The sequence below is a fragment of the Mytilus californianus genome, unplaced genomic scaffold (genome assembly GCF_021869535.1).
Source record: "Mytilus californianus isolate M0D057914Y unplaced genomic scaffold, xbMytCali1.0.p SCAF_6, whole genome shotgun sequence".
Classification (NCBI taxonomy): domain Eukaryota; kingdom Metazoa; phylum Mollusca; class Bivalvia; order Mytilida; family Mytilidae; genus Mytilus; species Mytilus californianus.
The window spans coordinates 106,212,526-106,235,680 of NW_026262712.1; the positions used below are offsets into that span (position 1 = coordinate 106,212,526).

At 30.4% G+C, this 23,155-nt stretch overlaps 1 protein-coding gene across 2 annotated transcripts; it reads right to left on the reverse strand.

The window, feature by feature from the left end:
- Positions 1-650: 650 nt before the first annotated feature.
- LOC127704325 (CD151 antigen-like) lies at positions 651-22,243 on the reverse strand. Of its 2 annotated transcripts, none has more exons than XM_052208332.1 (10): positions 22,206-22,243; positions 16,309-16,354; positions 9,433-9,678; positions 8,859-9,109; positions 7,879-8,070; positions 6,825-6,899; positions 6,358-6,456; positions 5,206-5,376; positions 3,946-4,029; positions 651-3,388 (listed from the first exon to the last, which is right to left on the reverse strand). In XM_052208332.1, exons 4-10 carry the CDS (start codon positions 8,955-8,957, stop codon positions 3,317-3,319), a joined length of 792 nt encoding a protein of 263 aa, XP_052064292.1. In that variant the 5' UTR covers positions 8,958-9,109; positions 9,433-9,678; positions 16,309-16,354; positions 22,206-22,243; the 3' UTR covers positions 651-3,316. The 2 variants fall into 2 exon arrangements, with proteins under 2 accessions (XP_052064292.1, XP_052064293.1); XM_052208333.1 differs by lacking the exon at positions 22,206-22,243 and adding an exon at positions 18,700-18,779.
- Between the last annotated feature and the right edge of the window lie 912 nt (positions 22,244-23,155).

Consider the following 23,155-nt stretch of genomic DNA (forward strand, 5'->3'; position numbering starts at 1 on the left):
AAAAACATATGTTTTTCATATGTTTTCCATATGTTTTTCATATGTTTGAAAACATATGTTTTCATGTCGGGCCTAAACATATGTTTACATATGTTTTCAAACATATGAAAAACATATGTTAAACATATGAAAACATATGTTGCAATTTTTCCTATGTAGTTTCAGAAGATTTTTAAAAATGGCCAATCAGAAACAAAAATTAGTTCTGGCAGCTACATTTTGTCATTTAAATGGAACCAAAAGCATGTAAAAATACTAATAGGCCATTAATTAAGAATTGAATGCTTCTTTTTGTAAGTTTATTGGGGTGTAAAAGCATTGAGTGAAGTACATTTTGTATGAAGGGCGGAAGCGCATCATTTTAAAAATGTGCTCACGGTCAACGCTTTTACAACTCTATAAAATTACTAAAATAAGCATTCAATACTTATAATTACATTTTTTTGCTAGAATCATGAAAACATGATTTCTATCAAGTTTTTCAATTGTTTACATGTGCACTTTATTGTGGAAGCTCATGTCGTCATGAATGTTACATTTCATTTTAAAATGAAGGTTGATTTTAGAATGACGTGAGATTGCTGTGAGCCAATCAAAATAACGTATTGAAACATACATGTAATGTAATTATATCATTATAACAAAATTAATTAATTCTTTCTTTTATTTTCATCAATTTTAAAATGAACATAGACAACCTTTAAACAAATTCATGCTTAAAATAAAGATAAATACAATGTTGATAAAATTGAAATCAATAAAACATTTGAAATTCACATTCAATAAAAAGCTTTATACATGATAAAAAAATATATATAATACTGACGATGAATGATAATGGATTGTATGTAATTTAATGCTTTTAATGAGGTAAATAAAAAACTTAATAATAAAATATGTCATAATCAAATTTGTTATTATACTGGCACTTCATCACTTTCATAAGGTCTCTCTAAGTGAAAAACAAATTAAATTGTAATCAAACCGAAGATATGATTAATTTAGAATAGAATAGAAATAGAAAATTTACATTACAAACATAAGCTCTGTAGAGCTTTTATCCGACATGTTATAGTAACAGTTTTATTCCTTTTTATTTTTGTAACATATCCTGGAAATAAACATATTAACTTCCACTAAAATTCATGTATATCCTGAAAAATTCCTATATATGAAGAACATTTTTCTAAAATTATTCCAAGGTAAAAATTTGGCCACACCTTTTTCATAATCTCTACATTGCATAAACATTAAGTATTCATTATTTACTTGCATTCAGCAATACAAAATTTTCGTTCTGAAACTCAGAATAAAACAAAATATCAGTGGTCATGATCTTTCCTTTTTTCTGGAAAGGTTCTGAATAATAATAAATTGAAGACAGGTATGAATAAAATGTATTTGTCTTCCAAGGAAAAACTTCATCACCTGCTGTCTCCAAATAATATAAGTGTGTGTGGAATGGGAAACCCAAAAAAATCACTCGGTCAAAAATAGCAGGTTAAACATCATGTCTTAAAGAAGATTTTGTGAAAATTTGGTCGAATTATGTCAAGCTGTTTTCAAGGAATTAGGGAATAACAAGTGTGGCATGTGTGACTAAGTCGACAGAAATGACCCCTACTACAGGCAATACAATAACATTATTCATCAAGATATAACAAATTAGGATAAGTGTAGATATACAGCTTTTCAACAACAAAAAAAACATAATTTACTTTCGTGAATACAGTACTTTCATATGCATTAATTTGACTAGGTGAGTTATTCTGAGATTGATTGAAAATTAGTGAAAATAGCAACAAAATAAAGTTACATTTCTGACTGGTTTGTTATCAATACAAACAATCTGAAAACATAGAGATCTCATTGAGACAGCAACCTAACCACACATCTAAACACACAAAGCCACTATACAGATATTTATTGATGGACAAGCACCAACACTGTATTTAAGTTTTTGTCAAAAACTGCTTCTTTTATCTAAACTATAGTAATACATGAACTATGGAAAAAATATTTAGTTGCAAGTTATTTATATTATCAAAATTGTAATTACATAATAAAATACTTATGGTAAGAATTGTGTTGATATTTCTAAAATTCTTTATTTTTGTTAGAAGAAATTTATGCATAAAAACATCACTTTAAACCCTTCATGTTAACAGAATATGCATAGACATACACGAATGGGGTTTCAAAAGATAGTCTTGCCATTGGTGCAATAAATTCCTAAAAAATATGTTATAAAATGTTTTAAACTTGCATGTAAATTTTGTACTTTGGCATGATTACAATTTATAGCAAAAAAGTGTCAATTAAATTAAAATGGTCCCATTATACAAAAATATATTTCTATCAGTATTTATCTTGCAGTCAGATCTATCATCACAAAAAAAAATTAACCTGTCTGAATAATAATCAACCCTACTGAGTCGAAGATTATTCATTCTATACATGGAAATAAGAACAAGTGTAAGTCTTTGATTCAAAAAAAGTTTAGAATACACTGGTAACAATCATTTATACACAAAAATGTGAAAAAAAGTTTTTTCAAAAACAAAAAGATTAATTGGATGCAAAAAAAATGAAATATATCATACATTAACAAAAAAAAAAAATTCCTCATCATTTAGGTACTTTTTCACCACCAGTAACTCAAATAAAACTAACCTACCTATTTCATTTAAAATTGACCATGTTTATATTTTCAGAAGGTTTTTATAGCAACTCTCCCATTAAAGGTAATATTTATCTATGGGTTTTCACTTAGCAATTACGGAGTTAAACATTGTAATAACAATCTTTTCATAAGTTGCCAGTGGTTTACATAATTTTATAAACCCTCTACAATTAAAACTGATATTTTAACATGCTTCTGAAAACTTGCAATCTCAAAAGTTTTACTTTTTATATTAGACAAATAGTGTACCACACATTGAAACAAAAATAAAAGAATTTACATGATTTTAAAAGTACAATTAAAAAAGTTTATGTGTTTTTTTCCACATGTAAAATACAGAACTTCAAAAACAATATTTTTTTTTAAATACATAAAATCATAAATTTATAAGTCAATGTTCACTTCATGGCACAGTAAATCATACATTAACAGATGTTCTGACAGACACCACTCTGCTTTATTAGGCAATAACCGCTTATCAACTAATTCTGCATCGCCCTTTACACTATCATCTTAAAACAGTAAATATACTTTTGGTCTATGGCAAGAAACTGTTATTGGTCCCAGAAGGAGAATGTCATGGATGAAACCTACAAACTTTCTCATACAAATATCTGGATGTCTTTTTTTATTTCAAAGATATGATGAGTCTTTTCGTCCTCTGAATTTCCTTACTAAACAACAAGAGAATATAATACCCAACAACTGAAATAGAACAAGACGACAATGTTAAGTAATTATTTGTGACAATTAAAACATTATTTTATCTTGAAATAATTTCTATCAATTCTAAAAGCTGTAAAGATTTTTTTTCATGTTTTTTTAACATGTTTAATAAAAAAATAGAATTAAAGAACTATATATTGGCAATAAATACTACAAATTCTGATTACATTTTCAAGCAAGATTTCATGGAAAGCTATAATAAATGTATGCATGGCTCAAAAATGTATTCACACAGCTCCCCCATTTTGCATAAATATGACAAAATCAATATTTTGCAAGTGTCACTGATGAGTCTTGTGTAGACAAAAAGATCCTCTTGTGTACAAAATCATAAGCCTGGTAACTTTGATGAGGTTTTTTGTGCAAATGTTTTTTTAAGTTTGACATATTTCATTTTCTTACCTAAATTGAATCAATTTCAGACGAAAGTTTTTAAATACAGCTGGTTTGACAATTTTGTAGCAAATAAGTCAAAAGTGATGTGGGTTTCCTCTGATTATAACCTTTCAAGATTCCACTGTATATATCATACATACCTGTATACAACAAAGTCCTAAACCAATTCCACCTATTAGAATCAGAGAATCTTTTGTATTCTTCTCCAATGCTTTAGTACAACCCTATAAATAATACAATGATATGGATCGTGTGTTATCACATTTTAAATTTTATATCAAGGTTTAATTTCTGTTTTATTATACAGATACTGATGATTCGTCAATTTTCATGGGTAACAATGTTACAGATTAAGGAAAAATGTGTTTTCATCGCCAATAGATAATGTATACTTCGTTGAACATTTAAATTTGTGGTTGACCTGTTCTCATGAAATCCATGAAAATTGGTATCCAACTAATAACATAGAATCTTCAGTATTGATAAAAGAATAACAAGAAACTTAACAAATGCAAATAATAGGAACCTTAAACTGTTTTCTTGTCAGTCTAAGTCTAAGACTTGTATCAAATGATTAACCAAGCTGGGAGAGAAAAGTCAAGTCCTATACTTTAAAAAATAAAAATAACTGAACTTTATGAAACCTGATTTATAATTTCAATGTTTCTTTTGCTTCTCATCCAATGATAATATATTTTGAAGTACAGTGATTGGAAGAGGACTCAGAATTAGTTTGCATAGAAGAAGTCAGTTATGGCATTTTTCAGGTTTTTTTCCGTTTTTGTTCCCTTGATCAATGTATCTTTGATAAACTTGAACATTTGTGGAAGTATTTTTATTCATGACAAGCAAGGCAGATGAACTTTGTTGCTTGATTACACAGCAGCCAGAAATTCATTCTAAGTGAGTTCTTGGCTAGGGCTTTAGAAATTTTCAGCCCCCGTTTATAGTAACTAATACCAACAGTATGTAATGTTTCCCAAGTTTGTACAATACAAAAGGTCTTTACATCAGTCATAAATACTTTACAAACTTTTTAAAAATGACTATTGATAAATTGTAGTTTAAAATACTTTTGATATCATTGTCATTTAGAAACACATACATGTAGATAAGATTACAAACTAAACAGCTGCAACAGAAGAGCAACATATGAATGTTGTATGCATATTGAAAAAAAATAAACTGGAATAATGCTAAAGGCATGAAGACTGATGTGGTAGTTTCATAAGAACCAGCTGCTCTTTCACAAAAAATCTTAAAGAGTAAAATTACTCGTAAGTCATACACATTTCAGTATAACTTACGATCAATTTTAATCGTAATATTTTTTGTGAAAAGAGTCTCAGATTGTTATTCTATAAAGTCATTTATATTAGAAAGTCCTATCAGATAGATACCTCTGGATTTATATTTGATGGACCGTTACCAAATTTGGCACAATCAGTAGAAACAGACAAACAACAGGAATCTGGTACTCTGTCTTTTACTGAAGGATCTTCTGTTATCATTTCTTGTATCCATTTAGATCTCTCCCAGTTTTCATATCCTGTTGCACCACAGCATTCAAACTATGAAATAAAAGTAACAATTGACTCTACAGGCTTTAGCTGCTCATAAAGTAACATTCAACAGTTTATGGTTGCATTAAGTTGGAAATGGCTCGACTCATCAGATCAGCATAAATCCCAAAATGTTATTGAACAAAAAGTCAAAAGTCACAAAGTATCAGTCCATGGGTATCAGTTACTGAAAGCTAGTTCATAGTCAATATTACAACTAATAAAGGAGTAGGGGCAAGAAGGCCCTTGTTTGCCCCAAATATTACTGCAAATTTCTAGGTTATCATACATATTCTTAACTTTGTCCTTACTAGACTAAGGTACAAGGTTTTCAGAAAATAAAAACAAATTTCACATTAAACGAGCTACCATGGCAACAAAACATGACGAAATTTGTATATTTTGTCAAATTTCTTGAATTTCCTTGTTTTTCATCAAATTCTAAGTAAATTTTAGATTGGCAAAGTATGTGCGCACCCAAGAAACAACTTCATATTTGGTGAGATTATGTCAATAGTTATAATAAAACTTCTCTTAAATTATTTTGTTGTTTCTTGGCTGCGCACAATGTTTCCGTAATGGAAATAACAATTGAAGACTACACAAATTCTGTATTTTTCATTGTTTTCATTTTTCATCAAATAAACAATCTTATGTTTTTCATTTATATTTCTTCACTCTATGCATTTCCAAACATTATGTGCCAATTTGAAATAGTTGTCATTTTATTTTCTTGGGCCAAAACCTGGCCTTATTGCTCCTACTCCTTTATCCACTACTTGATCACCTATTTTGACTTTGTGATTAAGTTAAGTTGTGTAATTATACATTTTGTCGATCTTTGTGAAAAAAAGGATATTTATATGAACTATCCAATTATTTTAAATTTTTTGTTGAAAATCTACAGATAGACATTATTTCAGGGGCCAATCTTCCTAGATGAGACAAAAAATATTTTAAGTATGACCTATCTATCCTTGTGACAATTACCTCTTTTTGCATATCATCTATTGCTTTAGTGATAACTGTGTCATAATGATAATTATTCATCATTGTAGAATTTAAATTTCGTGATAATTCTTCTTTTATCTGAAAGAAAAACAATAACATATGACATAAGTGCTGAATGCTTACAACACATGAACAAAGTCCATGAAAAATTAGTATCCTTGAAAATAAAGCAATTCACAGTAGTATACAAGGTACAACTTAAGCAAAACCAATACTTTTAAACATTAATTTTAGTATGTCATCTTTCAAAATTTAAATAGCCATGAACTGTTTCAATTTACATTCATCTTCTGCAGTATTAAGTGTACCAGGGCATGTATATACTTAGGGTCAGAATAACGTCAGATGTTAGGGGTATAAGTATCATTATGCATAAGTGGTGTATAAGTATCTACTAATAGCAAATATCTCAAGTACCTTACACTGGCGATGTAGAAAATACTTACTGTGCCTTCATACATATAAGCTAGTACTCCTGATATTGCTTCTGTCAGGAAAATTATCAACAAAAACAAGGCATACTGAAAATAAAACAAACTTATATATAAAGATATAGAAAAAGTTATTGTGGATTCATTAGTATTCGTTGGATAACAATTTTCGTGGATTTAGTGGGTACAGGTGAACCATAAATTCCAAAGTACAATGAACTGCAAATTTTCTATAAGAATGTATGCAGACTTTGGCAAAACCACAAAATCAAATATCTATTAAAATGCTAGTTTTCCTCAATCCAAGAAAATTGGTATCCATGAAAATAAATGAATCCACAGTATGTAAGCCAGATGTAGAGACACTGAAAACAATAGGAAAACATATATGATATATAGATAATTACATGTCAATATCAAAAGAGATGCTTTGGAATGAAGTTTAGTACAATAGGAATTGTCAGTATTTTTTACAGAAACAATTGATATAAAAAGTTAAAAGTTTCAATCCTCACAGTTAAAACTCTTGAAAGCTTTAGCAAGGAGAATCCCAGTGAAATAACCCAATAAAAATTGGTGAGAGCAAAATGGTAATAATCACGATCTTAAGAATAAATCCAAACTTATTTTTATTATACTAAAAAACAAGAATATGTGTCCATAGAACATGTACCATGTCCCACTCACACTATCACATTTCCATGTTCTGTTTACTGTGAAATCCAGGTCAAAACTGTAATTTACCATATAATTTAATAAGTACACATAATAATGATCATGTGTACAAAATTTCAAGTTTATGTGACCACAAATTCATGGTAAACTATACCTCTGCATAAAACTTTCACCTGATATTGGACAGGTGGACAGTTGGACGCTCAGAACTAAAAACATTATGCCGTACAATGGTAGGAGGGGCATAACAATAACATGTAATTGGAATAAGCAGGAATGAATTTTTTTTTTTAATTTGAAGTTAGCTTTAGTAAAAAATTGGAAACTTCTTTTTTGTAGATAAAAGAAAAAATGTAGTCCCAGTCAACAAAGTGGTCAAAGGGAAACAACTCACCATAACCATAAAACATCTATTTTCTATACATGTCCCTGTACAACCAATGATTCCTGACAAGATTATAAAGGCTCCTGTCCCTAGCAATAAGTATGTTGCCAAAGGAAAAGTACTGCTCCCTAGCAGACTGATATAGGTATGCTTCTGGAACTTGATATATATTCCTAATGCCAGGAAAGCTATCCCTGTCAGCTGAAAAAGACAAATAGAATTTGCTGTGGATGTCGTGGTATTTTTGCAGATGGAGATCATATTTTAGCCAGTCACCTATATAATTATGTGTACTTTTCAGTATTATGATAACTAGAATTTTCCCATGCTGCTTTTACTTTAATCATGATAATGGTGCCCTATTACTAGTATTACTAGATTAAAATGTCATATTAGAACATTATATGTTACATATTTACTAGACTTGAATAAATGTTTTATTTTGACATTTTCTGTTGATATTTAAATGGGCGCATCTCTGAATGTCAATCAGTTTTTAAAAAAATACCTGGGATATAGGAATCCCAATTAACAGGAGGCTGCGTAGTTTTTCAGACTTCATTAAAATCCATCATAAATTGACAATAATCAAGATTATTGTATAGACCAATCTCAAGTTCTTTTTTATGAATGAGTTACACAGATTGACTTCAGATCAATCAGCATACATTGCCGCATTGAACAATGGAATTTCTTACTGTGATGTAATAACATAAGCATTGTGACGGGAAAATGGACAAATTTTAAAGTTGTCAAATACCAAACGATCAAGGTATATTCTTTATTTGCAGCAGACATGTCATATATATAATACAGCAAACAACAAACTGAGAAAACCAAGATAATTTTCATTTAATCTGAACAAAGAAACAAAGGGAGATAATGCAATTAAATCTTCTATATTTTATTACGTTTACAAATTATATAAATTTATATAGTAAAATTATCAAAGTTGACTTTTTGTGATAAAATCTATATAATACACTTACCCAAAAGAAAAAGTTGAACACATAAAGGACAACTTTAAGGAAGTTTTTACCACACGTATCTCTTTTTCTCCTATTTATTCCTCTAGAATTATGATTCATTTTGGCTTTTATGGTAAATTCCCAAAACTAATAAAATGCTAAATTCTGTTCAAACACTGTCTGCTTAATGGACACTAACAACCTTTTGTTACTTATATCATATGAAGCTTTTCTCAAATTTAATGTGGCTATTTGTATCAGTTGCCATCCATCTATTGTGAAAGAAAAAGAAAATATTAATTTCAGCATAAAAACTGTCCACAGATATACTGCACTTAAAAGTTAACAATAGTTACTTTCCTGACTATATCAATTAGATAATTTCACATAATCTTTTCTTCATGACTTTATAAATTTTTCTCTATCACATGAAAAAGTAATTATAATTTAATGCATATAATATACGTAATAAACTGCAGTTGTCTAGTTATGCTTCATTTCACAATTTGAAATCTGTATATTATTTCCAGATGTAATGAAATGCTATAGTCCTGAGAAAGCTAATAACTACATTAGATCTTGTCTGTCTTATTACCTCTTGAAAAACTTAAATTTTCTTAGCTTCACTTAGATTGCATTAAAACATATGAAATACAATCCAAAAACCAGACAAATTCATTTATTTTCTAATTTTCTGCTGTTTTATTCTTGTGCAGTATCCCATTCATTCATTAATAACTAGGTTGGTGTTTTAGAGGTGATCACCTGACAGTTTGATTGACAGATCACATGGCAGTAATGTGACATGTACAATTATCTTCACAGCTACTACCAAGTGTTCCTGCAATTAGATGAGTAAATTGCCTGCATCAAAGAACATGAAAGGACTAAGATTAATTACATAAAGAAAAGTACATTCAATGGTCATATATATATAACCTATTCAATAACTGAAAAATCCAGAAGTAAGAGGGCTGATACCGGTCTTTCATTAATTAACATAGAGTAATTGGTCAGATAATAAATAATTGCTATAACAGACTATGCTGGGCTTTAAATTCCTCCAGATAACCAGACCAAATAATGTCATTATATCAAATCCTATTAACTTTTCCTTTATATAGTATTAAATCGATTCTTCCTTATTTAAACTGTTTTATATTCACGGACTTGTCATACCAGATTCTTCAGTTAGGTGAATAAAGATTATTACCGGTAGTCTAATTTCCAAAAGAAAACATTTTGAAGAAAAGGTTCAAATTAATACTGGCAATGCTAAATTGAACAAAGTATTCTAATATTTTTGTTTGTATACCATTTAAATGCTAGAAGCAATGGTGTTTAACTACTTTTAATATTACCAATTAATAATAAATAAATAAAGGTTTTTGTCAAACACAGTAATCTTTGTGTTCTTGAATTTTTATCCTACATTTCACTGAGTACTTTAACTAGCCTTTTTGTCTTACCTGTATCTAACAATTCTATTACTATTAAATATATGAGTTACCTACAAATCTTATTCTTTCAGAAGATATATTGCAGGCCTACCTAGCAATTCTGACATTGGACACAATTTTAACAAAATTAGGCTTTTCCATTGATTTAGAACTGTTTCCAGCCTCAGTTTTGTCAACATACGACCTAACATTATTGTCACCTATGGATATATTTCACTAAGTGTATTTACCTTACAGTTTTTATAAATTGGGGTTTTTTCAAATTTTCAATAGGATAAGCACACTTCCAGAAAATAAGTTTCATATTCGTCAATCCAACACCAAGAAAAGTTATTGTTCATGTAACAAAGGGATAGCAGCTGGCTACTTTGTTTTTGGGGGTTGTAACTTTATGTGTAAAATCACTAAAAAATTTGTAAAGGGTTCCATGGAATCCTGTGTCTAGCCTGTGATTGCTGCTGTCAGTGTAAAAGTGTAATGTTGACTTAAAAAGTGAGTCCATTTATCAGTAAAATACGGAATTTAATAATTTTTTTTTAAACTTTTTCTTTAGCTGATATTCCATGGTCTTAAAGATTAGCTTCTGTTTAAGTTTTATAACAATCCATGAAAGTTTACAAATTTATCATGTCAACAAATTTAATCCCAGACTGTCTGTAAATGTTAACTGTAAAAAAACTAAGTCCATCTATCAGTAATACTGAAAATGAAAAAAATATATTTTCAAAAGTTTGCTTCAGACATTATCTTTTAATCATAAAAAAGCTTCTGCCAAAGTTTCATAAAATTCTATGAAGGTTTGATAAAGTAATTGAGGTGTAACAAACTTTAATCCCAGACTGTATCTATTTGTTAAATGTAAATAAACTGCTTCACCGAGCGCAGCTGGATACGACGGCAGAGGTCCAACCCTGAACAGTTGGGGCAAAAAAGGGACACAATATTTAAGCTTGATACAGGTCTGAATTTGGATTGTAAATGTAGTCAAAGAACTTGAAATAGGTTATATGATTTGAATTTATATTCAATTGAAGATTTCTTGCTGTTGTGCAATACACTGTGCTGTTGCGCAATACTTAGTAAATCTGTTTTCAGACTATATACAAAGAATTAACAAAATAAATTGTGACCCCTAATTTTTTTTTTGGAAAATTTATAATTTCTTAAATCTTGAGGGAAAAAAAATTGACCCCCCTCCCCCCCCCAAAAAAAAAAATTTGTACTCCCAAGTCATCCAAGTCACAATGTGTAAAAAGTAAAAAATTTAAATATAGTTGACCTATTGCACATATTATCTCAGAAACAAACTTAACCAGACAAGTACACCTTAAAATCATTACATGCTTTAAATATAGTTGACCTATTGCATATATTATCTAAGAAACAAACTTATAGATATAAGAAGATGTGGTATGAGTGCCAATGAGACAACTCTCCATCCAAGTCACAATTTGTAAAAGTAAACCATTATAGGTCAAAGTACGGCCTTCAACACGGAGCCATGGCTTAATTTTTCTCTTATTAACCAGAGAGACTTAAGATTGACCAATGAACCATGAAAATGAGGTCATGGTCAGATGACATTTTCCAGACAGACATATGCACCTTACAATCATTCCATACACCAAATATAGTTGACCTATTGCTTATTGTATTAGAAAAACAGACCAAAAAACTTAACATTGAGCAATAAATGTAAAAATGAGGTCAAGGTCAAATAAAACATGCCAGACTGACATGTACATCCTTAAATATTTTCATACACCAAATATAGTTGACCTATTGCATACAGTGTTAGAAAAACAGACCAAAACACAAAAACTTAACTTTAACCAATGAACCATGAAAATGAGGTCAAGGTCAGATGACACCTGCCAGTTGGACATGTACACCTTACAATCATTCCATACACCAAATATAGTAGACCTATTGCTTATAGTATCTGAGATATGGACTTGACCACGAAAACTTAACCTTGTTCACTGATTAAAATTAAGAATAACTTTTTTTTCAAGTAGTCACTGAACCATGTAAATGAGGTCAAAGACAATGGACATATGACAGACGGAAACTTCATAACATAAGGCATCTATGTACGATGTATCAAGGATCCAGCAACTCTTTTCACAAAAAATCTTACGATTAAAATTGATTGTAAGTTATACTGAAATGTGTATGACTTAAGAGTATTTTTACTCTTAAGATTTTTTGTGAAAAGAGCCGCAAGTATTCTACCTTCTGAAATATTAAGCTTTTATTAAGTTTGTTAACGTTGCCGCCTCACTATCCCTATGACGAGCTTTCTGCGACAGAAGTCGCAGGCTCGACAAAAACTGAGTCCATTTATGAAATTATCAGTAAAATACCGAAAAATAAAAATAAACATTTTCAAAATTGTGCTCTGGATACTGTCCTCTGGTCATAAACAAGCTTCTCTCCAAATTTCCTAAAATTCCATGAAGGTTTGACAAAGTTATTGTTAACTGAAATACTTTAAACTAAATCTGAATGTTAAATGTAAAAAAAAAATAAGTTCATTTATCCGTAAAATACAGCAAAACGAAAATAGATATTTTAAAAATTTAAACACAAACTGAACCTATGTGTTGACGCCGCGACAGAATCTAGGATCACTATGTCTCGCTTACTTGACAAAAAATGTTGAGGTCAGCTCTTAAGATTTTATATTTTCTTCCAAGTCAAAGTACAGTGCAATGGTTAATGTAGGAATAATATGACTCTTACTGCATAGTATTACTATTCTTCTCTGATTTAGTTTACTTTTAAAACAAATTTATATTGTATCTCCATGACAAGTTATTAGCACTCGAACTGAGTAAACAAATTCACTCTAATTAGCACAATTATCATAATTACAACTCTGTCCAACTAATAAAATACTCATGGTAATGAAGAAGTCCGTATAATTAGAATTCGTGTAATCAACTGTTGACACATCAATTTCGCTTATTTTATGACACCAAAATTATTATGAGTTCATGTCTATAGAAAAATGTTGAAACTCAAATAAGTCTTATTATTAATGATTGACCTTAATTATGACATTTATTTCAAACTTTCACACTACTGTAAATTTACAAATTATTGTGTGCATTTATTATTGCAATTTTTGAAGAATGGACAAAAATGTAAGATTAATTATTGATATTTCAGGAAAATCTACTAACAGATATGTTTCAGATATCACAATACAAGTTCTTATAATTGCGATACTCACCCAGTCGTGTTATTCGCAATAATAAACAATAATATCTGAATTTATAGTATTTTAAATGTTATACAACAGTTTTACCAAGTATTTAAAATTTTAGCCCCATGGGTTTCTGACACAATTCATGAAACCAAAGGGTTTGACTTTGACGCTGGTCAGACTGTATGTTGATATTTAGATGTCTTTTGACTTTTTGTGTCATTAGTTTGCTGTCTCATTGACATATATCCCTTATCTACTGTCTCATTGACATATACCCCCTTATCTCCTGTCTCATTGACACATACCCCTTATCTCGATCCTTTTTTTATCTTCATTTTGTGGAAAGCACATGCAGTAAGGTCATATTCAATTATCAAAAGAACTTATGCAAGATACTAAGAACTTATGCTAGATAATGCCTGGAATCCCCCCTTTCAAATATTGATGTAAACAGAAAAAAATAATAATACAACATAAATTTTACTGATTCAATAAGATATGAAGTGTTTTGTTCCATTTTATTACCTTGGAAAATCAATTACTACATAACCATGATATCAGAAATAGTTTATGACTGATTAATTGCTGTCACACCTGTCTATATAAAGATTGCTTTCCTTTACTTTAGTTTGATAATAAAGTACATCAAAACAATTTTGAAACTTCAGAACTACTGAAATTTAAGATAACTAATTTCATGCTAATTAAAAATTTATATATAACTGTACATTTATATTTGAATACTTGCAAACATATATCTGTAATTTTTACTTTCCCAGTAGAGTTTCTCAGTAACAGGACAGGCTATCTGAGCCAGAAAATACAAATTTATGGATGTTTTATCAAATTATTTAATTAACAGTAAATCAGATTCAAATGCAAAATATGCAGATTTTATTTACATCACTCAGATACGAGTAAATGTCAGTGTCTGTAGTTAGGTATAACTTTCAAGTGTCTAGACTGGATATATACCCCTCAAGTTCTTATAATGATCCCATCAAAATCGACCTTATTGCTACTTGTTAGGGGGTGGACAGCTTTTGAGGGAGGTGGGAGGTGGGGGTGGGAGGTGGGAGGAAGGGGGGCAGGAGGTGGGAGACAAAAAATAGGTGGGAGAAAAAAATAAGATTCTAAAAGTGGGAGGTGGGAGATAGGGGGCGGGAGGTGGGAGAAGGGTACCCCCCCTGTCCTCCACCTCATTTGTGAATCTGCGACACTCTGCCTATTGACAGCATACAACAATCACTTTTCCTTTGTGGCATCAGACATTTTCTATTGTGACATCAAAATTTTACTGGAACCTTTGTGATGTCCTGAGTGAGTTATGGCAGACTTAAAGGGGATAAGGTGTATTGGAGGGACGTTCCTTTGACATGTTAATTGGTTAATTCCTTCTCATGAGTTTGTTGTCTCATGTATGTCTGCCTCATTTCCTCTCTTTAAATCAGAGATAAATTGTCAGTCCTACACTTCAGGCATTTGTTTGTGACAGAATGCATCTTACTGTAGAGCAGGTTATTTTTCGTGTTGTCTTATGCAGAACCTCTTTGTAAGGGTTTTATTTTCATGTTATTCTTCTTCTTTTCTCTTGATTTTACAGAACTTTACGCAAATGAGATTATCATTTTCACAATTCTATCTTGATAGCAAAATTCGCAAAATAAACCCCTTACAAAAAATTCCTTTACTACAGTATGTGGATCTATTCTCCCCTACATGTATGCATAACTGCATATATCAACCCTATACAGACCACAGATAGATGATTTAAACATGCTGAAAAAATATTCCAACTTTTTCATATGCAGCATAATACAAATGTGACAAATCAACAGATCCCTGTTTTCAACTAGTTATACATGTACTGCAATTTTTCAACATACTTAAATCAACTATTTGCACAAATGTAATGATTACCCAAAACAGGTAATTACTAAATTGAAAAAAACCTACAAACAAAATTTAATCTGTCTCATCCTAACAATGAGCAATGATCCATTGGTTGCTTAAGGGAGTTATACCTTATCATTATAGTGTACATCTGGATAAAAGAAAGAATTTCATACCTTTAACGAGTTGTCCTATCAATAGATAATGTACCTGTGTAGCCTTTTATGTCCACCCCACAGGAGAAATATATAAGTTATAAAAGAAACATTTTAAAGTTAAAAGAATGTTCATGAGAATTTAATATCAAATACTTTCTGTATTGTACATATGTTTAATTGCTCAAATCTACATTGATGTAGGTTATTTATATGTGAATAAAGTTTTAAAATAAATTCTAAAACGTCAAGTTCAATCAGTCTACATGCTATATATGTATATTCAAAATAAAATAAAATGTATAAAAATGTTGAAATTTTGTGGGGGTAAATAATACAATATGCATCCAGTCTAGACACTACAAATATATTACAAATAATCTACATTACATTTTGATATATTTATTGAAAATATTCTAAATTAACATAAGGTTTTTGGCATAATATCTTAAGATTCATTTTAATGTATAAAAGCAGTGCCTTTAGCGTAAATTTTTGTTCAGGTCTAAATTTTTTGTGAATCTAATACAAATTTAATTAATATAAAAAATTTACTTGTAACACATACTTTAAATATTTTTTGAAGAAAAATAGAAAAAAATAATACAGATGAAGCTTATAATGAAAATGTAAAAATTTTTTCAAAAGATTTAATTGCTTATCAAAGAACAGATATACTATTGAGCTACTTTCATTTTATAACATAATAACAAAATAGTTCTATGATGAATATATGATAAATCTCTTACCTGTATTGTACTATATAGTTATCTGTCAACTTTCACAGTACATCCTCTAAAATCAACCAAAAAGTGACATTAGTTTGACTTTAAATCTTAATTGTTCGGTGAATCATCATCGTGTAATACAAAGCCTAGAGGCCAATACATCTTCAGTACAGACAGATGTTCATTTCATCATTAGACCTGGACATCATTTGTTAGTTTCCTGATTAATACAACAGTCCGTGTTATTGTGGTGGTAATTACTCGCCCTTAGAAGGATGTTAATTACCATATCAATGACCAAGTCTCTCAAGACCCATTTCATTTCAATTTAATGTTAGCCTAGCTAGGAGTAGGGTAAAAGGTCAACTAACTATAACAGTTATTGGAAAAGTAATTGAAAGCCAGAGCGAAATAATTATTCTAGTTTATGGAACTTGAAGCCAGAGGCTCAAAGGACACTTAAAAGCAGTTCCAGGAAGTGATCTGAAGTGAAATTCTCAATTTTTATCCAATTTTATAATGGCTATTATTTGGTCAAAATTATGTCAATCCAAGTAGGATTTATTCTGAACATAATATACAATTATGGACTTTTTAGCTGGTGGTCATCCAGAGTTTTTTAGGGTCGTTTTCCATAACAGCTGTAGTCTGGGGGAAAACAACTCTCACAAGTTGACATTTCTATCGCCAAACTTCCACTGGTCAAAAACATGAACATATACTGATGGTATATTTTAGACTTAACATACTAAGGATGATTCAGGCTGACTATATTTCATAATTCCAAAGTGTTTCAAGACAAAAAAGGTTAATGAAAATTTTTACACAAACATATTACCAATTGATTATTGTTTACTTAATGTCAAGACAGGAATTTAAGATATGTCGTATTTGACCACTAGGTGAAATAGCTAGCAATAGAATGGAAGCATATTGTTGAATTCTCCTCTTCAATGGTTATAATAACAACTATCCTGATTATCAAATAAAATAGTAAACGAATCCAAATAAATCACTCCTCCCAAAACATTTATTAGCCTCTTTACTAAAAATGTGTACATGCTTTTCCTTCATATACAGCGTTCTATGTCCATTAATTAAAAACATTAGAGAAAAACACTTCGCTTAAACTTAATAAACTATATGTGCCTGATGATGAGTGCTTCAAAAGATCTATTAATTGGACTACTTAAAATCCAAATACCATAATAAGAATCAAAGTTTAATAGATTTCTTTGCAGCCCAATAAATGTGTTATCTAATGCGAAATTCAACTCCAATATTCAAAGACAAAAAAAAATGATGATCCTTGTACATGGATTGATTGATTGGTGTTTACCACCACTTTCAGCACTATTGGCTATTTCGTGGAGGTCAGTTTTTACTGGTGGAGGAAGCCAGAGTGCCCAGAGAGAACCACCTACCTTCGGCAGGAAAACTGACAATCCTAATCAATTAAGATTTGAGTCGAGCACACCTGACAATGCAGGGTTCAAACTCATAACCTCAGTGTTGACAGGCTAGTGATACAGTAGTAGAACTACTTAAACCACTCAGCTACCTAGGACCTCTTTGAACTTAGACGAACAGCTACACAATGTACATTTAAACTGTAGATTCATTTATTAGAGCATGAACCAATTTTCTTGGATTTAGAATAATACTGTTTTCACAAATTCTTGATTTAATATAAAAATAAGGAGATGTGGTGTAATTGCAAATGAGACAACTATCCACCAGAGACCAAATGACCAAAGTCACTGTATGGCCTTCAACAATGAGTAAAACCCTTAACATTAAGTAACATATAAATGTACAAATATAACAAAATGTGAGACAATTCCAAATACACCTTATAGCTATTCCCGGCTGACCCGAGAATCTGTCCCGCTTGAACTATTGACGTCATACAACAATCACTTTTCAATTGTGGCGTCAGATATTTTGTATTATGACGTCAAAATTTTACGGGAACCTGTGTGATATCCAGTAATGGCGGACAAATAGCGATAAGGTGTATTGATGGCCTGACTCATATACCATGTATACTACCCCATATCAATAAACAAAAAACAAATATGGAAAACAGCAACCGATAACAACCGCTGATCTAAAGGCTCCTGAATTGGGGAAATCACATAAAGAATGTGGCAGTCTTCAAATTCTAATTTAGTTGGACAATGAAAAACAAAAAATAGTAACCCACGACTATTAATGAATCCACAGTTTATCATATAAACAGCTACCATATACACTGACAAATGTACATTTTTTGTTAAAGTAAATGTATCTGATTTCATGTGACTGTGATAAATTTAGAACATTGATTAATCTTATATTTCTAATTTGCAGAAAGCTAACTTTTTACCTCAACTTTTAGAAAATAAAATTCTATTAAAACTTTACTTTTACCTGCTTTCAGTCTAATATCACCAGCAGTGAAAATTTTCCCAGGACAATTTAAATGACACAAGGAGACCTTATGTCACCCATTATCATGTATCATTACCTGAATTCAATAATAACTTATCATAGTAACTGTTTACCTCTGTTTGAAGTATATCATTGTTCAAAGCAGTATTACATAATATCACCTGGAATAAACTTCACCAATGATCAATAAAGATCTTACAACCAAAAATATACCAGTGGGCTTTAAAGGCCTGATAAGTACATTGATAACAGACTTCACTAGACTAGGCCATCTGACTGTAGAATGTCAACAAACAAAAGCCCAACAAGTAGTCTTCATTTAAAGCAAGTGTGGATCTAGTATTATATGCTCCACACTTATCACAGCAGTAACTTCACAGACCAATTCTATTTTAAGCACCTATTATGTGTGATTGCAGTCCACTGACCTCTTATAACTTGCTTAAATGTAGGAAATTATAACATATAATTTGTCATGTCTATTGCCATATAGTTCTCATCAAGAGGAACATAGTAAAGGGAAAACATCCTTTCGAGATTTCATTGAAAATAAAACTCTATGTATATTATATACAAAGGTAAGATTTTTTAGTCCTCTGGTCTATTACATCCAAGACATTATAAAAGTGCACACAAGCCTTTGCTGCATTAGTGTATGGTCATAATATTTAGCAAAAACACAGAAATATGTCTCGCCTGTATGTAATTTTGATCGTATAATGCAAATGTTGAAATCAGATGGCAATACTTGAACTATGCAAAACATTCAAAGTCAATACGCTATGACTAAAGGTGAAAAGCCAAATAATATCCACGGAAATGAAATATGTGCCAAAGCTAAAACAACTACATTGCACATACTTATGATAATTTTTCTGTCTATAGTGAGTTTGTGTCTATCCATTAAAGTTTTCAAGAGATTATAAATCAAAGTGCTTGTGAGCATTGAAAGGTAAAGATTGCATGCATTTTGCATTGGAGTGGGAATTTAACTTTAACATTGACTTACTGTGAATTGGAGATATCTTCCTTTAAAGTCCATTATTGTAGTTGTTGAACTACAATTATAGACAAAGGAAGACAACTCCAATTTTAAATGTTATTTTATAACAGTGACATCATTGATATTTTTATTTTAGAACAGATAGATTACTGAAACATGAACAATTTATGTTATTTTCTTAACAAGAAGTATAGTGATACTCATACACATCATTTTGTAACTTGAATATCTGAAGATATGTTGTGTTGATAAATTTCTTTAAATGTTCATGGATATGATGAATTGAATGCGCTAAATGTAATATTTGTTTTGCAAGTCACAAGCAGTGATAAAGTTTGGAATATTGATAATTACATGTATAAAGCCATCCCCATATTGAATGTTTTAATTGCATGAATGTAATTGTTAACCTAAAATCATGGTAAAAGGTCATAACAAGAGGCACACCTGTGCATGTATTGCTCACCTGGTGAAAATATAGCCAGTTTGCTAATTAGGACTTTTATATGCACATACTATGCTCTTTGTATTGCTGATCATTTTTGCAACATTCAGTTTCTTTAGATAACAGCCAAACTACTAAAAACTGTACAAATCATCATTTCAAGGGCAACAACTCCTAAATTGGTTGTAAAAAATATCAGAGTATATGTAGATAGATCTTGTCATGGTGATCAGTTTACAGTTTTAACCTACATTTTGTAACTTCTATAGTTTTCCAAATAACAACAAAGCATTTGAGAAAATTGTATATTTCAGGGGCAATAACTACAAAAACAAGTTTACAGATTTTTCTGAAATTCTCAGAGTTAAAATTCTTTTTTTGGGGAACCTTTTTGACCTAGCTATATGTACTATATTTTTCCCAATAACCATGATAACAGCCAAACATGGCAAAAAATGAGAATTTCATGGGCAATAACTCCAAAACAGGTCACCAGATTTTTTCTCTATTTTTCAGAGTAGATACATCTAGTTGTACTGAACCTTTTTGAAATTCACTCTTTTAACCTAACTCTTATATTTTTCATGACAACATCCAAAATCTGCAAAAAATAATTATTTCAGGGCATATTAACTCCAAAACTGGTTGACAAGATACATTTTGCTGCGCTGAACCATTTTTTGCAATTAACACTTTTAACCTAGCTCCTATAGTTTGCACAATAGAATAGAATATTTTTATTTCCTAAATTACAGGGCCCATAAAGGGCATAAAATCAGTTACAATTGATTGACATAATTGATAAATACAACAAAAAACATCACAGTGTACATGTATTGTAAATGTATATTTAGTATATTAGCATTGGTCAGAATCATAGCCAACAACAATATATATTGTGAGATGCACAATAAAATAATAAAATTACATTTAATATATGCATTCATTCTCAAATTATTTACTACACTTACAAAATGTAGTATCAATATTCATACCTGATCTTCTTAATTCAAAACACTCTCTAATATAACAGCCCATTTTTTCCATAAGAGATACATTTTCTTGTGTCAACAGCCATAAAAATTTGGAAGATTTAAAATTATAACGAATGTTAGAAAAATAACAGCCAACTGCTAAAATTGGATACAATTTAGTTGACATCCTTTGAAGCAGACAAACTTTGGTTTCAATCTATTGAGCAGTTTCAGAGGAGAAGATTTTTAAAGAAAATTTACAGAAGACATACAGTAAAAGCTCAAAATCATCAAACAATGACATTTAAATAACTCCAATAACACAACACCTGACAATTTGCAGTTTTTGTCATATCTATGCTTTGTCTCGCATGTCTCGATTATCACTGTGTTTTTACAGTTTCTATGTTAAAATGTGACATCACCAAATTTATTCTTACACGAGTAACATAACAGTGCCATATGTGGAACAGGATCTGCTTACCATTCCAGAACACCTGAGATCAACCCTGGTTTTTGGTTGGGTTTGTGTTGCTCCTGAAGTCTTTAGTTTTTTATGTTGTGTTTTGTGGACTTGTTTTGTCTTTCGACGCCAGTTAGTAGCTGTATATATGCTTTGGAAAGGAAGTATACTTTAGTACATGCTGTATATGCTACTTACATGCATATAAATACTTGTTGATTCCAAATGGGGGTATTTTTCCTAAAGTCAGTAAAGACATCCTCAGTCATATAGAATAGAATAATGTTTTATATATATAAGTCAGTTCTTTTTTTTCCAATTATTTCACGTAGAGAAGAGAATAGAGCGTATGCAAGTAATCGTTTTGCTTATTGTACCCTTTTTTCTTGGGTAAGAGCGGAGAAGGTATTGCAGATCTCGTCTTTTGTGCTCAGGTGTTCCACATGTCATGCACGTGGTTTTCAGCACAATTAATGGGGTTTACGAGGTGCAAATAGTTATCGCTACATTAAAATGTCTTTAGAATTGCACACACAATTTTCAAGCACACTTTGGATAAACAATTATCAATAATTCATAAGTTAAAATTTCAATATTTACCTGTCACCAATTCACCTGACTTAACCCTTCACCCCAACGAGAAGAATAAAGGAAAGATTTAGTATATAAACTGGGACTATTATACTAGTTTAATAGTCCCAGGTATAAACAATTTTTTTTTTTTTAATACAAGTAAATAAACATTTACAGCAACACAATACAAGGATTGGAACAGACAAGTGACAAGTCTTAAAATATCTTAATCAGTTACGTTATTTAAAAAAGCCGGCAAAATAGCATATTTCTATAGTGCACAATGGCTAATTTGCCGGAACCGGCAATATAGTGAATTTCTTATTTTGCCGGTTCTTATACACAGTGAATTTTAATATTTATTTTGAAAAGTACTACGAAAATGTGCATTGTCAACATAAAAGAATCAAATTTTTACTCATATAGTTAAATAAGATAACGTTCAGTAACAATAATTGAGATCCATATAATCGTCTAAAAAACTTTTATGAATCCAAGTGAAAATAAGAATTTGAATGAAGATATAGAAATAAAAGTTTGAGCATCCATTTGTAGCAATGAAATCATATCATAACATGTAGTTGAAATAAATTCTACAATCAGTCACAGTCTAATGCTACATGTATGCATAAGAATAAAATTCTCAAATTGTTTAACTGTATGTTGTAAAAAAATAAAATAAAAAATCTCATTGCATAAAACATTATACAATCTAACAAAATCAATCACATAACTTCAAAATAAAAAAAACGTCTAAATTAAATTTGCTTTTGAAATAATAGTACGTCAGTTCTTTCAATTGCATATCTGTAGACAAAATCGTTTTAGTGGCAAAATTGGCGTCCACTTAATTACCTAGAGCCGGCTTAATGGCATATTTTCAATTTTGCTGGTGCCGGCAAAATAGCAACTACCTAAGTTTTTATCTAAAACATAATCAGGAGTTGCTCCCTGTCAGTCCCTTCTCTGATACACTC

What these genes read in the sequence shown, in the direction of transcription:
- LOC127704325 (XM_052208332.1), bottom strand. Translation starts at nt 8,957, where the DNA reads ATGAATCATAATTCTAGAGGAATAAATAGGAGAAAAAGAGATACGTGT. An exon ending in TGTTCAACTTTTTCTTTTGG is followed by an intron (nt 8,071 to 8,858) that starts GTAAGTGTATTA and finishes TGTCTTTTTCAG; the next exon opens with CTGACAGGGATAGCTTTCCT. An exon ending in ATAGATGTTTTATGGTTATG is followed by an intron (nt 6,900 to 7,878) that starts GTGAGTTGTTTC and finishes TTTTATTTTCAG; the next exon opens with TATGCCTTGTTTTTGTTGAT.